At 37.1% G+C, this 16,582-nt stretch overlaps 3 protein-coding genes across 4 annotated transcripts; all 3 read left to right on the top strand.

Moving 5' to 3' along the window:
* The first annotated feature begins 688 nt into the window (after positions 1 to 688).
* LOC121799343 (major allergen Pru ar 1-like) lies at positions 689 to 1,341 on the top strand. The gene has a single exon (XM_042198669.1). The coding sequence runs from the start codon at positions 753 to 755 to the stop codon at positions 1,227 to 1,229; it is 477 nt and encodes a 158-aa protein (XP_042054603.1). The 5' UTR covers positions 689 to 752; the 3' UTR covers positions 1,230 to 1,341.
* Positions 1,342 to 1,941: 600 nt separating this feature from the next.
* On the top strand, positions 1,942 to 4,018 carry LOC121798779 (putative vesicle-associated membrane protein 726). The gene is made up of 5 exons (XM_042197957.1): positions 1,942 to 2,301; positions 3,049 to 3,190; positions 3,267 to 3,387; positions 3,493 to 3,555; positions 3,671 to 4,018. The coding sequence occupies exons 1-5, from the start codon at positions 2,112 to 2,114 to the stop codon at positions 3,812 to 3,814; spliced, it is 660 nt and encodes a 219-aa protein (XP_042053891.1). The 5' UTR covers positions 1,942 to 2,111; the 3' UTR covers positions 3,815 to 4,018.
* Positions 4,019 to 7,930: 3,912 nt separating this feature from the next.
* LOC121799701 (glutathione reductase, cytosolic-like) lies at positions 7,931 to 15,748 on the top strand. Of its 2 annotated transcripts, none has more exons than XM_042199148.1 (17): positions 7,931 to 8,099; positions 8,922 to 9,073; positions 9,508 to 9,572; positions 9,981 to 10,050; positions 10,669 to 10,740; positions 11,505 to 11,708; positions 11,877 to 11,950; positions 12,030 to 12,113; positions 12,789 to 12,876; positions 13,066 to 13,147; positions 13,767 to 13,840; positions 14,051 to 14,158; positions 14,292 to 14,356; positions 14,640 to 14,753; positions 15,029 to 15,128; positions 15,244 to 15,297; positions 15,363 to 15,748. In XM_042199148.1, exons 2-17 carry the CDS (start codon positions 8,933 to 8,935, stop codon positions 15,453 to 15,455), a joined length of 1,488 nt encoding a protein of 495 aa, XP_042055082.1. In that variant the 5' UTR covers positions 7,931 to 8,099; positions 8,922 to 8,932; the 3' UTR covers positions 15,456 to 15,748. The 2 variants fall into 2 exon arrangements, with proteins under 2 accessions (XP_042055082.1, XP_042055081.1); XM_042199147.1 differs by having other exon boundaries at positions 7,933 to 8,103.
* Positions 15,749 to 16,582: the final 834 nt, after the last annotated feature.

Raw genomic sequence — 16,582 nt, 5'->3', positions numbered from 1 at the left:
TATTACACTAAATGAAATTAATGGCTCTGTCCATATATATGTCGGTTTGTTAATTTACTACTATTTCATTACAAAATTAAAATCATACTCCATTATTTACTATACCACGATCATTAGAAACAGAGAATGTATAAAAGTATAAAACAAAAGAATAACAATTGGATATGATGAAATTGACTTGTATACACAGAAATGCTGGTGCCTACTTTATTGTTTAATATAGTACTCCATAATACACCAAATTAATCATAATTTCTAGGTTAGACATTGAAGAACATTTCTTCAAATGATTTATTAATGACATGCATATCCGATGTGTGATATGATAGACTGTGCATCAGCATTCCTTTATAGACTAGTCAACCTCTTCATAATCCACTTGTTATTCTTTTATTTCGTAACTACTCTAATGATCATGTGACAAAGTATAATACTATAAATTTTGTAATGAAATAGAAGATTAACAAACCGACATATGTGAACACAATCATTAATTTCATATGGTGAGGTGCTAACCATTGGTCGATGACTCGATCCTCTTTGTTTTCTACTAATTGCTAAATATTTAGACTTGCTAAAATAAAGTATAAGTATAAACTCCGAAAAAGTCGTTTAAAAGAATCTTCTTTTTTACACTATATATAGCTAAGTGTGTTTCCCATATTTCCCATCACATTTCAACCAAAACAACTCGAATACACTCTCATTGCTTATCCATTCATTTCATCCAATTTAAAGTTAGCTCAGAAACAATGGTTGCCATCACCTATGATATTGAGATCCCATCGTCAGTCCCAGCTGCGAAGATGTTTAAGGCCATGGTGCTTGACGCCGACACTCTCATCCCCAAGATCATGCCTCAGGCCATCAAGAGCGTCGAGATATTGGAAGGAGATGGCGGCGTTGGGACTGTGAAGATCATCCATTTTGGCGAAGGGAGTCAGTATAAGAGTGCTAAGCACCGTGTGGAGGCCATCGACAAAGAGAACTTGACACACACCTACAGCATCATTGATGGTGATGCTCTTGCTGGAGTCCTTGAATCCATCACTTATCACATCAAAATCGTCCCAACTGAGGATGGAGGAAGCATCTGCAAGAACAGGAGCATTTACAACACCAAAGGCGACGTCGAGATTAATGAGGAGAAGATCAAAGAGGGGAAAGAGAAGGCCATGGCTATGTTCAAAGCCATCGAGGCATATGTTCAAGCCAATCCCGACAGTTAATTATAAGTTGAAAAACCTTCGTGAGTGAATGAATAAGATGTGGTGTAACTGAATAAGCTGTTTTTCTTGTAAGTGTGGAATGATCTTTATAATAAGAAGTTTGTTTGTATTATCTTGATTTCATAACTCGTAATTGAGTTCACAAAGTGCTTATTATAGCGTAATGAGCTTTATGTGTTAATTTTGAATTATTATACTCATCAATGCTAGAAATAAATGAATAAGTAATTACTAATTCTTAAAAACATAGTAATTAATTAGATTTAGATACAATTACAAATGTTTGTGTGTTGAATATAAATAGGAACGTTGATAGGTGCAGTAGATTATTGGAGTAAAAAAAAGTTTGTGTTAAAATGACAACACCTCTTAAAGCGATACTGTGACACTACGTATCCTGCAATATTATAAACGCTACACTGCAATAGTATAAACGTTAGACAGCAATCTATAGATTGCTGTCTAGCGTATTTGATATTGCTGGCTGAGAAAAAATTGTTGTCTAACGTTTTGGATATTGCTGGCCGAGAAATTTACCCTTGAGCATTTTTTAGGATTACCATATAACAAGCTGATCATTCGTCCACATGTACAAATGATTGGCTAAGAATAATGGTATGGTGTTAGTTTAACGCACCCTGAAAATATATGCTTATTGGAGTATAATGTGCAAAACGGAAATGTGTCTCCCTCCAAAATTCAATTCTCAACAATTGTTGAATGTCTCCCGCAATCTCTCCCCCAAATTTCTCATCTCAATTCATTCCCACCTCACCTTTCCTCCCCCTTTCTCTGGCCTGTATCTCCTCTCCATTTCCCCCTTTTCTCATCATCTATGTTCCTTCGCGTTTCAATCTTCACCTACACAAGAGATAATCAATCATGGGTCAACAAGAATTGATCTACAGTTTCGTCGCCAGAGGCACCACAATTTTGGTCGAGTACACTGAATTCAAAGGGAATTTCACCACCGTTGCTTCCCAGTGTTTGCAGAAGCTTCCCGCTTCCAGCAATAAATTCACTTACAACTGCGATGGGCATACCTTCAATTATCACGTCGAAAATGGATTCAGTACGCTCCTTTCATGTTTTTCACATTCTCTCACCATATCTATCAATTCATGTTTTGTTCTCGTTTTTTTCACGCATAATATTTGCATATACGCCCTTCTCTGCTTATGATTAATTTTTGTATAATGTGCAAATTGGAGCTAGATAATTACAAGGAGATGTGATTTGTGAAGTGCGATTCATGACATTCTTCATGTTGTATGAAAATTTGAATGGTGGTTGCGTTGTTGATTCAATAAAGATCCATGAAGTGCTAAATCTATAAACAGATAATCACACACTTGTCTAGTACTATTATACTCACACAGATCGACTATATGGTGTAGTAGTTCATGAGGTGTAACATCTTCTATTAAGTCGCTAATCCTTCTGCGTTGCTAGAGTAGTATATTTAAATGGAAGATTGCTGATGCTTGTTTGTAAGAACTTTACAGAAAAGAATTAAGGTTTGCTGTTACTTTGAGCAGAACATTATGACGAAGTTATGCCACTATTCACCCTCATTCTCAGTTTCAATTCCTTTGAAAGAGGCACTTTTTTAAAGCAAATCACTCTATGCTTTTCATGTGAGCAGTTGGTGACAGATTAACATATAAAAATGGAAAAGGCTATATCTAGAGTTCATGTTCTATGAATGTGTAGAATTGTCTTGTTATTTGTCTTTAATATGTATGCATTTGTTTTTTCAGTTACTGGATCTTCTTGGTTTATGGACTGTATAATTGTCTTTTACATGCTGCGTTTGTAGCCTATTGTGTTGTTGCTGTGGAATCTACTGGTAGACAGCTTCCCATTGCATTTCTGGAGCGTGTTAAGGAAGATTTCAACAAAAGATATGGAGGAGGCAAAGCTACAACTGCAGGCGAAAATAGCCTCAACAAGGAGTTTGGGTATAAGATGTTTCTTTAGTTTTACAATATCTTCTACCGTCTTTCATGACGTGTCAAACTCATTATGGTATTCCAGCCCCAAACTGAAAGGGCATATGCAGTATTGTGTTGATCACCCTGACGAAGTGAACAACCTTGCGAAGGTCCAGTCTCAGGTTTCTGAAGTAAAAGGTGTTATGATTGAAAATATTGAAAAGGTAAAGATGTTAACTGTGTTATCTCACTGGCTAGAGCTTGGTGTTCTTATGGCTCATCGTTCATCTTGATCATACCTGTTAATAAGTCTGTTAATTACTTATTAGGTTCTCGACCGAGGGGAGAAGATTGAATTGCTTGTTGACAAAAGTGAGGATCTAAGGTCACAGGTTAGTTTGACAGTTCTTGGGTGCCTTGTTCAATGTTTTGGCTGCAGTTAGTAATATGCATAGGATTATTTCCTTTATGTTTTCCTTAAACATATTTGTATGCCTGGGGTTTCAGGCCCAGGATTTTAAAGCAAAAGGGACACAGCTGAAGAGGAATATGTGGTTTGAGAATATGAAGATCAAGCTGATTGTGATTGGCCTCTTGATACTTATAATTCTCTTCATTTGGGTTTCTGTCTGCCATGGCTTCAAATGTTAATGCAAGTATATATGCATTGCATTTTTTAAAACAAGTTCTTTTTTCTTTGTCTGCAACTTGAGAATCGCTCTGATTCAGAGATGAAATATACTCTTAGGTGATTAGTAGCAGATTAGATTTTTTTTTTGCTGATGGTTCTTGTTTCCAGACAGTTTATTGCTGTATCTTTGTTCTACTTTAAATTCCATTTCGTCTCTCTCTCTCGCTCTCTTTGTTCCATATATGAATCTTGCCAGGGTGCAGGAAGGATTTTGGGTTTTAGTGGTTTAATTCAATCTCACACTTTAACAATAATAAGAATAACTCACTTTAACAATAATAATAATACTAATAATAATAATGGTGATGCATGCATGGCACAACCCCTGAATCACTGCTATAAATAAAAGTTGTATATGCTTAATTTGTGGAAAATGTGTAATATAATAAATTATTACTGGTATTTAATATTATAAATTTTGTAAGACGAACAAAGATGATAGAAAAAACTATTTTTTGGGTGAAAAGTATTTATATTTAGTTCTATATGAAGTAAAGTAGGGCCTTTAGTTAATTAGTTTAGTAAGTGTATGGCCTGAGGCCCATTATTTGATTGGGCTCCTTATTATTATTTGAGCCACAATTACTTACCGTTGGAGGATATAGAAAATCAGGTTAGATTATTGAGATCGTAATTACAAACAATTAATAAAAAAATACAAATCGTTGTTTATTCAACGATAACGATCATATGAGTCCCAAATTCTACTCTCCAATCAAAACACGTCTCAAAATATCTAAATAATGAAGACCTCTAATTGATTAAAGCTACTATATCCAAGTCAATAAGTTCACATGTTGGGAACAAACTAAGACTACTTTTAGGGTTGATTTAAACTTCCTCCATATTTTCTTGTTAATTCATTTTTATAAACTTTAAAGAGTTAAACAATACATAATGGTTGATTGGGTTGTGTAAAGATGTGACGAAATAAAAATAAAAAGAAGCTATTTGTAGTAGACTACTAAGTCTTGGAAGATATAATGCGGAAAATAAAATACAAACAGAAAATAAAAGAACAATGAAACTGAAGACTACATTGTGAACGCTTTTTTTTGTTTTTACAATGAACAAGTCCACCACCCTTATATAGGGTCAACTTGTGGTCTAGTTATGGAATACAATCAATGCCCTTAATCTACTCCCAATTAGTGTTTAATGTGATTTTGTCTAATTGCCTATCAATCATGTCTCTAATTGATTCTTGATTGCTAATTTAGTTTTGATAGCCTCCAATCATGCTGATATTGATTCTGTTTGACACTCCCCCTCCAGTTGAGTATCGAGATTTTCGATACTTAACTTGCACGATCTTCAGTTTGATTAATAGTTTATACTCGTATTTAGGAGTCCTTCAATTTTTCATTGATAGTTTATGCTCTTATAATAGAGCTTCTTCAAATCATCATTGATAGTTTAGACTCATATCAAGGAGTTCTTCAATTTTGGTTGACAGTTTTTGCTCGTGTCTTAGGAGCAAATTCCGACAGTTTTAACTCATGTCTTAGGAGCCAATTCCGACAGTTTTTGCTCTTGTCTTAGGAGCCGATTCCGACAGTTTAAACTCATGTCTTAGGAGAAAATTCCGACAGTGTTTGCTCGTGTATTAGGAGCCAATTCCGACAGTTTTTGCTCGTGTCTTAGGAGCCAATTGCGACAGTTTTTGCTCTTGTCTTAGGAGCCAATTCCGACAGTTTTTGCTCGTCTTAGGAGCCAATTTGACAGTTTTTACTCGGAGGAGCCAATTTTAGACCATTCTCGACCCATTCCAGCTCAAACCATGAGTCAATTTCATTTCTTTTTGGAAGACCATTTTCGGCCCTTTCCACAGCTCAAACCATGAGCCAATTTCATTTCCTTTTTTTTTCTTCATTGATGGTGCTTCGTTCAGCTTTCCTCCTTTCAACAGTGGCTGAGCGACACCTCTTCATCAGAGACCACCAACAAACCTTTTCATTTTAGCATCTCCATCTCGGAGACTCTCAGTAGTCGGATGTTGTTGCTGTCAGCACTTGATCAAGTTGATCTGCTCACTTGATCAACTTGAAAAGCTGAACTTGCCTCCTACAGCACACTTGCTGGACATGAGCACTTGATCAACTCTTCTTCAGCAACCTTTCTGGCCTAGCTATTACCTCTTCCGTCAGTTTTGATGTCTTTTTCGCGGCCTCTCCTCCTTCCCGGTGACAGTCTCTCCCCCTGTGACGGATTCTACTTTAGAAGCCGTCAACGAGCTGTCTCCGGAACCTTTGGGCTTTGTTCCAACTTCATCCGCCTCATTCTCTTCTGCCGCCCTCGACCTCGATCTGGGGTGGTCTCGTTCGGTCGGATACTTCTTCTCCCCCTCTGCGGACAGACCCCTCGTTCATTGTCCGAGGTCCGTCGCGCCTCACCGTTCCAGTTCGCCGTTCGCTGCTGTCTCGCCTTCTTCGGCAGAGACCTCTTCACCCGGCTCCAAACCGCTGGTCTGCTTCTCCTCTGTTTGTCCGGTCGGAGACTTCATCTCCCCCTCAGCCGGACAGACCGAGAACTCCTCTCTTCCGTTTCCCCCCAATTCGACCTGCAAATCCACTTGTATTCCCAAAATCCGCTCGCTCAAATGCTTGTATTCGACTTCAGATTGGCGGCAACCACTGAAAAACTTTCTCCTTCGAATCCCTAAAATCATCCCTCGCCCAATTAACGCCACTCGACATATGCAAATGGTGTTTCGCGCTCTCCGTCGCGATCGCAGCGTCGAAATGGGCGGCGAATCTGCTCTTCAGCCCCTTTTTCTGGATGTACTTGAGCTGGACGTGGGTATTCTGGCCGTGGGCGGCGGCAATTGCGATTGGCGCGTACGACCTCTACAGCCTAAGCAGGCACCTGAAGGGTGAGGCCACGTTGGCGGAGCAGCTTGCCATCGTGACATCGACGCTAACGTGGCTGACGCTGGTGCCGCCAGCGCATTTCACCGGTGGCGGCGTGTGCTGCGGGCTGAGGGAGGCCGACCGACACCTCGAGGTCATAGTCAAATCAAGGTCAGACTCATCAAATTAACACTATCTGGTTGTTCTCTAGCACCACTCTCACTGTCTCCTTCCTCTTCTGCTCGATTTGGTTTGGTTATCTTAACGAATTAATTGACGTATCATCTCCAGACCGCTCTCCAGATCAGACCGCTGTAGCTTCGACCGTTTCTTCTCGTTCGGCGGTAGACGCGCCGGTTCTACCCGCTGCATTTGCGGTGCCGGCAGCCCGGTCGCGGCGGTCCGATCCTGGAGACTCCTCTGCCTCCTTGATTTCCTCTGTTCCGTTTTGCCATCTTTCGTTTCATCTCCTCCTGTGGATCCGAGTCGCCCTCGAGATGGATCTGGGAGGAGGTTGTATTCTCTCTCATGGCGATCGGGTCAAGCTCCGTCCGTCGCATTCGCCACCAGATTACTTCTTCGCCCGATGGATCAATTTTCGTTTTTGATCAAATCAGAGGGATCTCTTCTGGTCCATCTGCAGCAAGACAGGACTCAAGCCAGGTTTTGGAAGTCCCTGCTACAGTAGAGCAATCAAGAATCCCACCTCAAAGATTGTCTACGACGAGCACAACTCTCAGAAATTTTTTTTAGATAGGTATATTAACAATTGGTTTTCAAACAAACTAACGAATTACGGATCATTAGCTGCTCTGATACCATCTTAGAAAATATAATGCGGAAAATAAAATACAAACAGAAAATAAAAGAACAATGAAACTGAAGACTACATTGTGAATGTTTTTTTTTGTTGTATTTACAATGAACAAGTCCACCACCCTTATATAGGGTCAGCTTGTGGTCTAGTTATGGAATACAATCAATGCCCTTAATCTACTCCCAATTAGTGTTTAATGTAATTTTATCTAATTGCCTATCAATCGTGTCTCTAATTGATTCTTGATTGCTAATTAGTTTTGATAGCCTCCGATCATGCCTTCTGTTTGACACTAAGTAACTAGTCCGATTTGATGAAACGGTAGTTTAATTGAACTTTTGCTCTAAAAGGAAAGGACGACCAATCATTCATATTCATACACACTCGTGGCGGCCCCACCTCTGTCTCTGTAACCAAGCAAGCAAGCTTTTCCACGTTACACCAATAAATACATTCGTCATTGATTCGTTTCTCACAAATACGATCCGGATACCTTCTTCCCCTCATTTCTTTCTCTATTTATCTCATCCCATAAGTTAAGAAGACAACAAATCCCTACACACAGAAGAGAGAGTTGAGGCAGGTACATTACATTGACTTTTTTCTTCTTTTTAGTTAATTTTACCTGCCATCATATTCCTCCTTCTTAATTATGCTAAACCGGGATTTTTCTTATCACTGATTAAACCAAGGAAATTCGTAGATAATTACGAGTTGATCGAAATAATCAAATAGTAGTAGCGATATTCTGAGCTTGAAAAAAGTATGCTCCCTTTGACTTGGATTAAGCCATCAGCTTTCAGCATAGTATAACTGAGCATCGAGATTATCTTTGTTTACTGCGATCGATCTGGGCTTGCTTATAACTTTTTACTGCACTTGATGCTCTCGGTTGTGGAAAAGATGCTGTCATAAGCTTCAATGTTATCAAATAGCGGATATGGCGGCGCCATGGCGCTATGGCATGGCATTCTGTGGTGGAAATGCTATAGCAACATGGCGCTGCCATAGCACCGCCATATCCGCCATTTGACAACATTGCGTGTGTACTGCATTTAGGAATGGGGCATTATGCAAGAAACATGGATGTTAGAGCTGTATTTTATGCTTTATTAATTGTTTTAAGAGTTTTAGATGTTATATTTTTGTTATTTTCCAATTTTTGAATTATGTATAAATAATAAGTATTATTTTATTTATTTAATTATTGACCGCCATATCCGCCATACTAATACGCCATATCCCTGTGGCGGTTTTTAGGCGAACCGCCATAAGCCGCCATACGAGATTGATAACACTGATAAGCTTACCAGTGCTATATTACTTGAGTTTGTGTACTTGGATTTTTTTATTTTATGATTTGTTTGTTTGTTTGTTTGTTTGTGGTCCTTTTGGGTATAGAGTATATTACAATGGCAAGAAAGATGCTTATTGATGGAGAGTTGGACAAAACCAGTGAGGTGGAGTCTCACTATGACTTCGATTTGTTTGTTATCGGGGCAGGCAGTGGTGGGGTCCGCGCATCGCGGTTTTCAGCCCAGAATGGAGCTAAGGTACAATTTCTGTGAAATACTATATGCTTAACATGATAAAAAGTTTCACTTCTGTTTTTATTGATAAATTTATGATTATTGTACTGGTGGCTAACACCATTTTTTTCAATGTTATTAGTACTTTACAGTATTTGTTGATTCCTTTTCAATTCTGTTGTATAATGTTCAATAATGGATATCTAGATGTCGGTGGGGTTTGGTTGCAAGTAGCAACCATGCTCATGGTCTTTCTAACTGACCACTGATCCTTCACCATTGACCGAGTCATGTCTAAAGAAGTCATTCTCCGCAGTTGATGAGGCTTAAATAGGATATTCACCCCTGACTCCTGAGTTCGAGAGATACTTGTTAATTGTCCTTTTCTGTTATTTGTATTCTGCAGATAATGCTAGGTTCTTTTCAATGTATGTGACATAATTTCATTTTGTTACCAGGTTGGTATCTGTGAGCTTCCATTTCATCCTATCAGCTCTGAAGTTATTGGAGGAGTTGGCGGAACGTAAGTATATATAATAGTGGACACCTTAGCTTCATAGTTATGCTTCTCCTCTTTCAGCCATGTGACTTGTTTCATAGTTTTGGTGACAGTTGATGGAATTTTTACTAGTTTGTGCCAGACATCCTTCATTATCTCTATTTTCACCTTCTTCTTTCCTCAGGGAGGACATATTTCTTGTTTGGATTTATTGAATTGATGTCTTACCTTACCTTGATTATGAAATTTGGCGGTTATCTGGGAATATCAAGTGTGTTTTATGTTTAATTTAATTTTGATTTAGGAATACGTAAATTGTTTTCATTTAGCTAATGCATTTTGTTAGTGTTGTTTTTTACTCTGAAAGACACGTTTGGAATAATGGGCTTTGGAATTAAGCTTCAGAACTAACAATTGTTTTATATATTTCAGGTGTGTGATTCGTGGTTGTGTTCCTAAAAAGATTTTGGTATATGGCGCTTCGTTTGGGCCTGAACTGGAGGTGAGATCTTGATTTAATGATATTAGGAGACGGAGATGATTGAAAAACATGTTGTGTTTCTGAAGAGTTCTGGCCGACTGGCGCTTTTGTTATATCAGTTAGCTTTGTTAGTTTTTCCCTATCATGAACTGTACCTGGTCTTCAATAGGGATTAGTGCATGAACTGGTGGTGAGCCTCTGATTTGATAGCATGACAAGATGATTGAAAAATGTATTGTGTTTCTGACTATTTTCTTTCGTCTGTTAGCTTGGCTAGTTTTCTGCTCTTTATACTTACAGTTACATCCTCTGTTGGAGTGCAATATTTGTTAGGAACTAGTATTGAACTGGATACTTTTACTTCCTTTTCATGTTGCTGCATAATATTTGATGGTTGTTTGTGAACATGACTAGTTATATTCCTAGTTCTGGTTGAAATGCAACGGGTTGCTGGTAAAAAATAAACATCATGTTACTGCATTATCTGATAGATTATCCTGTTGTTTAGACTGCCGATTCTAGTTTTCAATTATTTTGCCCTGTCAGTGGAAGAAACTTTTAATATGTATCATTATCTTATAGATTATTCTAGTATCATTAATATGTGCATTTTGACGAAGTGGTGCTCTGGAATTGCAGGATGCAAGGAACTATGGGTGGGATGTGAATGAGAGAATTGATTTCAATTGGAAGAAACTTTTACAAAAGAAGGTATGTGGAGTATATAAGAAAAAAATTTAGATAAGTATTTTGTAGTTCAACTGTTCAAAATAAGTGTCGTGTTTTAGCTTTGGAAATCATATTAGTACCTAATATAACTCTATTCTTTACTAGGAGAAAAACCTATAAACACATTTGGTAAAATGATTTATGGCGAACCTTACTTTCATATGCTTATATCTTATAAGATGGAAGATCTTATTTAAAAAATAAGCCATACAGTGCAAATCAATTAGTATGACGCTTCCCCACCAACTAGTAGGTCGTGGTTTCGAGTACCTAGAGGGTTCAATGCGTAACACTCCAAAATAAAATTGGTTGTAGATGTTTAGTTGATTCACCTCTTAAGATGTTTGTAAAATGACTCGAAGATAATCATTTTCTCAAATAAGATCTGTTGTTTCATAAGAAGTTTGGTTTTTTTATTTCGAAGATCTCATAGGCTCCCAACATCGTATATGCTGTTTCAAAGAGCTAACACCCAAGTAACTTAATGAAGGTGAGGGTAAACTAGGATGAAGAATACACTCTACCTAGAAACTCTAAAACAACCTTTTAAATTGTAGGGAGGATTTTAGCTATATTATTGTGACTTTGTTCTGATAAACCAGCTTAAGGGCACATCAGATATCTCATTAAATCAACAAAAACTATTTTATGAGACTTATCTCATAATCTCATTATACGTTTATAATTTTATGTTCTTATCACAGTCATCTTGTGTTATAGTCAGTTTTCATTTTATCCACTTTCAGACTAAAGAAATACATAGACTAAATGGAATCTACAAGCGGTTACTTTCCGGTGCTGGAGTTAAGCTATTTGAAGGAGAGGGAAGAGTTATTGGCCCTAATGAGGTTGAAGTTATTCAGTTGGATGGAACAAAAATTAGTTATTCAGCAAAATATATTCTGATTGCAACTGGAAGCCGGGCTCAGCGTCCACCTATTCCAGGCCAGGTATACTAGTTATGATCAATATGATCTAATTTTCTAATCTTTTCACTTTAGTTTGGGTGTATAGAGTTGATCTTAATGCCTTCTGTAATTTGATTTCAATCCATATTGAAATCTATCCATTTCACTGTACCTACCTTATGTTTATCTCTGATTCTCTTTTACTTTTAGGAATTAGGCATCACATCAGACGAGGCATTGAGCTTGGAGGAGCTACCTAAGCATGCTGTCATACTTGGTGGAGGGTATTCTACCTCACTGTGCCTTTTTAGTGCTTCTATGTAGGATGCTTAGAATTTTCTGACCCTTTGTTCTTTGATGTAGATATATTGCTGTTGAGTTCGCCTCAATATGGCGAGGAATGGGTGCGAAAGTGGATTTGTTCTACAGAAAGGAACTTCCTTTAAGGTCATAAGATTTCTGTAACTTCCATCGTCTACCTTGGTTTCTAGCCGCCTGCTGTTGTTATGAAGCGTTTGGTTTATACGCATACATAGATTTGGCTTCATCTTCACTTTGTTCCTTAAGCTAATCTATCTTGTGTGGTTTCAATATCCATCCATTTCATTCAGTGATGCATCACCTTTTATGGCCGAGTGATTTTCAGTTTCTTTTTCACCTACTAGGCTCTAATCATCGAAATGACATTGTTTTGATGCTTAGGCATAAAAGAAGTCCACGTATAATCCACCTTAGATTCCGGTGATTCATCATTTTGTCACCATATTCCATTTCTGTACCGACGGATATTTATTGAACAATTTTCAAAGTTGAGAGTTTTGAAGTGAAAAGGTGAGTTGAGAACATATTTTGGGAAATTCTGAAAGTTAGGAACAAGAGCCGTGAATAACCCCATAATTTAATATTCATTACGTTTTCCTTTCTCTCTTGTATGTGCCTTCTGTTTATGATACTAGATGTGAGAGTTGTGTGTACAATTTAGTTTAAAAGGAAATGATAACACCATGATTTTGAATAAGTTAGTATTCTGTCTGTCAATGCTATAATATCTAATAAAAGGTTTTAATGAATATATTGTTGATTAACTGGGCCTCATTCCATTCACATAAAATCCTATAACAGAGGATTTGATAATGAGATGAGAGAGGTAGTTGCAAAAAATCTGGAAGGCAGGGGTGTTAACCTTCATCCTGGGACAAGTTTATCAGAGGTACTTTCTCGTTTACTTTTCATTCTTTGCATTGTTTTCCTCTGGCATTTACCCTTGAAAACACAATATTTTACCGAAAGAAGAAAATGAGGCTGGTAACAGAAAACAAAATTATGTTGCTAAATGTGTGAGTTTTATGACAGTGAAGCTTTTGCGGTGTTTCATTAATGCAATTACTTAATGATGCAGCTAGCTAAAACAGAAGGCGGTATAAAAGTTCGCACTGACCATGGTGAAGAAATTGTGGCTGATGTTGTGCTCTTTGCCACTGGTAATTCTAGCGGGACTTAAGTATTTTTATTATGTCTAAGTTGACAGTAGTAGTTGCAAGAACTACTGTGATTTATTTTTGCTGCCATCACTAATGAGACTCGTCCTTGCATGAGATGATGTCGTCATCTACTGTTAATTCTTCTGCTACATGCTGGATTTTTTATTTGATCCATTGCTAGCAGTTCTCTTTATTATGTAAAAGTAGTGGCTCACGAAAATTTTATGGCAAATATAAGCACTTTGGTATCTGTTTATTAGGTTAGTCATATTTCAGCTGTAACTGATCAAATGCTAGTCTCTCAAACTTTTGCTTTGATCATCCTTTTGTTTAATTGCTTCAGCTTAATTAATATGCATCCATGGTCTACATGACAGCAGTCAAATTCATTAGAGCAAAATTGATGCACATAAGTTAATAGTTTGTTCTTGCCAGTCTTGTGTTATAATCAGCGCTGTCGTTCATCAGTACATGGTTCTCCAGAGCTCGTTTCATATGCCGAGAATGTGATTTGTCATACTTCAATGTTTCTATGTGATTTGATTATGCATTTTTAATGTTAGGCTAACCTATTTTTTCTCTACTCAGACGCTGTTTACGATTGTCTCCTTAATTACAGGTAGGGCTCCTAACTCAAAAAGGTTGAATCTGGAAGCAGTAGGTGTTGAACTTGATAAGGCTGGAGCTATAAAGGTCAGCTCTTATTTACTGAATGTTTCATGATTATCATCTCTATGTTTTAAAGAATCGCATGAACTTGGATAATGCCCTTTTAAAGTGTTAGATTTTACTGACATGATTCTCTAATTTTCTCATGTTGCACTTTGTTAAATTTCCCTTTGATATATGGTAGTCTGGTTTCTTTCTCGGTGACCATAACCCATTTCACCTCTGGAATGTCAGGTTAATCAATACTCTCAGACCAACGTACCTAGCATATGGGCAATAGGTGATGTTACAAATCGAATGAATCTTACTCCGGTAGCTTTAATGGAAGGCACCTACTTTGCAGTATGTTACTCTGAAATTCTCATCATAACTCATGTGTTTGTTTCTATAAACACGTTCGGTTATGCATATGGACATAGTTTAGTTCTCATGCTATAATATTTGTTATTGAAAATGTCTTGTATGTTGTCTGCAGAACACTGTATTTGGTGGAAAGCCAATGACACCTGATTACAGCAATATTGCCTGTGCCGTGTTCTGGTATTACCGCCTTTTTCCTTTGGAATCCTTATTTCATTCTTTATGTGGATCAAAGGGGTGTAGGTTAGACAATCGCATCTCATGGCCTGTATTATATTTCTCGAGCTGGCAGCTTCGTGGGTTGGATGGGTTGATTACATACCATGTTTAAAAAAATGCTTTTAGCCCTTTTCTAGCAAATGACATCAAAACAATTTGTGACTTGGCAGTTTCTATTGCCAATATTTGCTTAATTTTTTTGTAGTGAATTCAGTTGAAAATTTGTATTGCTTTTACTTGGCAGCATACCACCACTCTCTGTAGTTGGTCTCAGCGAGCAAGAGGCTGTAGAAAAAGCAAATGGCGACATTTTGATTTTCACATCTACGTTCAATCCCATGAAGAACACCATTTCCGGGTATGCTTGATGGAAATTAATTGCTTAATCTATTTACCAACATAGGTCAGAATCTAACAACCTGCTAGGGATGGATATCCAATGATATTCTTCAAAAACGAAATCATGTTTTCTAGTGATTGAACAAATCTCTACCTTAAATGCTTCATTCCTGACAGAATGCTATTAAAATGTACGTACACAGAAGATGGTTCAGTTTCATGAAAATATGGCGCAAGAATATATTTTATGTACATTTGATTTGTTTCTCTGTTAACACGTTGATGCTGGTACAGACGTCAAGAGAAAACTATGATGAAACTTATCGTGGATGCTGAGACAGATAAAGTCCTCGGAGCATCCATGTGTGGGCCAGACGCAGCTGAGATCATGCAGGTCCTCGTCAATTCTTCCTCATTTGTTGTGTGCCTTTAGTTTGTTGTCTTGTCTATCTATGATCATAGAAAAAATAGCAACAATGAAGGCAAGCTAATATTACTATCTGTCACAGGGCATTGCCATTGCTCTCAAATGTGGAGCTACCAAAGCACAATTTGACAGTACTGTGAGTTTCCACAAACTCTCCCTTCTCTCTCTCTCATGAATTTTCATTAAAATGATTTTTGTCAGGTTGGGATTCACCCTTCTGCTGCTGAGGAATTTGTGACAATGAGGTCAGTGACGAGGCGGGTCTCGGGTGGCAAACCTCGGACCAACCTGTGAGAGTTGATCTCACATGATTGATTATATCTGGTATTCGGACACAATATTATAGCGATAAATCATACAAGTGGGAGATGTTTTATATGCGATAGATTTGTTGGATTTACTTTGGATTTTAGCAAAAATGATACAGCTGCAAATGTTGAATAAAGCTTGTTTCATAGCTAGTAAATGTTCCTATGTTTGATATTCCCTTATTTTGCTATACAACTTTTATCAGGAGTATGAATGGTTGTAACTTGTAGTAATAAACTAGAGTTTTGATTAATTTAAGGATATGTATCATATGACAATATCATTTCCTATGATCTATATATGGAATGAGATGTCATTTCATTGTGGCAAAACACATTTTTAAATTCTTGCTCACTTAAGTCTAAGTAGTTCAAGTTTTATTAATTAAATATAGTAAATCGAGTATAATATGTAATGAAAACATAAAAGAATTAAGGCTTAGTTTGGTATCATGGAAATGAGCTCGTGGAATTGGAATTGGAGCATTCAATTTCAAATCTAATGTTTGGTATCGCAAAATATTTGAATTTGAATTTGAAATTGAATTCCATAATTTAAATTTTATATAAAAAATAGATAATTGAAATTTCATACTTATAAAATTAAACACTTTCATTAAACATACAATGTAGAGGTACCCTAATAAATTAAGCCTAAAGGAAAAAAAGTTGAAGCAGCCTAAAGGAAAAAAAGTTGAAGCATAAAAATAAAAGAGTGAACTGCATACAATAACCCTGACCTTTTCAAAAGTTTCACTCCAGATCTCTGACTAAAAAAAATATCGTCACATGCCTCTGACCTAAACCATAATCACAAATGAGATATTTGTAGCCATTTTTCGGACTAAAAGGCCCTTATGCCTTGAAGGTCATTTCAGTCATTTTTACTATGCACATGGCTGCATTTTTGCAGACAAGCTCTGCACATGGCTGTGCTTTTGTCAAATTAAATTTGATTGTTTGAGTTGATTTAATTGTTTTCACAAATACCATAAAAAATACCATAAAAATTTGTTAAGACTGTATTTTGTCTTGTAATAAAAATTATAAAAAGACATTACATGTGCCAACCTTAATTATCTTTGTATCAAATCTGCGATATAGTATTAATTC

Source organism: Salvia splendens, chromosome 4 (genome assembly GCF_004379255.2).
Source record: "Salvia splendens isolate huo1 chromosome 4, SspV2, whole genome shotgun sequence".
NCBI lineage: Eukaryota > Viridiplantae > Streptophyta > Magnoliopsida > Lamiales > Lamiaceae > Salvia > Salvia splendens.
Note: the sequence above shows the minus strand (reverse complement) of the source record. Positions and strands in the feature narration are given on the sequence as shown.

Coding starts and splice junctions, on each gene's coding strand:
- LOC121799343 (XM_042198669.1), top strand. CDS start 753: ATGGTTGCCATCACCTATGATATTGAGATCCCATCGTCAGTCCCAGCT.
- LOC121798779 (XM_042197957.1), top strand. CDS start 2,112: ATGGGTCAACAAGAATTGATCTACAGTTTCGTCGCCAGAGGCACCACA. Junction 3,388..3,492: donor TGATTGAAAATATTGAAAAG/GTAAAGATGTTA, acceptor ATTACTTATTAG/GTTCTCGACCGAGGGGAGAA. Junction 3,556..3,670: donor GTGAGGATCTAAGGTCACAG/GTTAGTTTGACA, acceptor CTGGGGTTTCAG/GCCCAGGATTTTAAAGCAAA.
- LOC121799701 (XM_042199148.1), top strand. CDS start 8,933: ATGGCAAGAAAGATGCTTATTGATGGAGAGTTGGACAAAACCAGTGAG. Junction 9,573..9,980: donor ATTGGAGGAGTTGGCGGAAC/GTAAGTATATAT, acceptor TATATATTTCAG/GTGTGTGATTCGTGGTTGTG. Junction 14,754..15,028: donor ATGAAGAACACCATTTCCGG/GTATGCTTGATG, acceptor ATGCTGGTACAG/ACGTCAAGAGAAAACTATGA.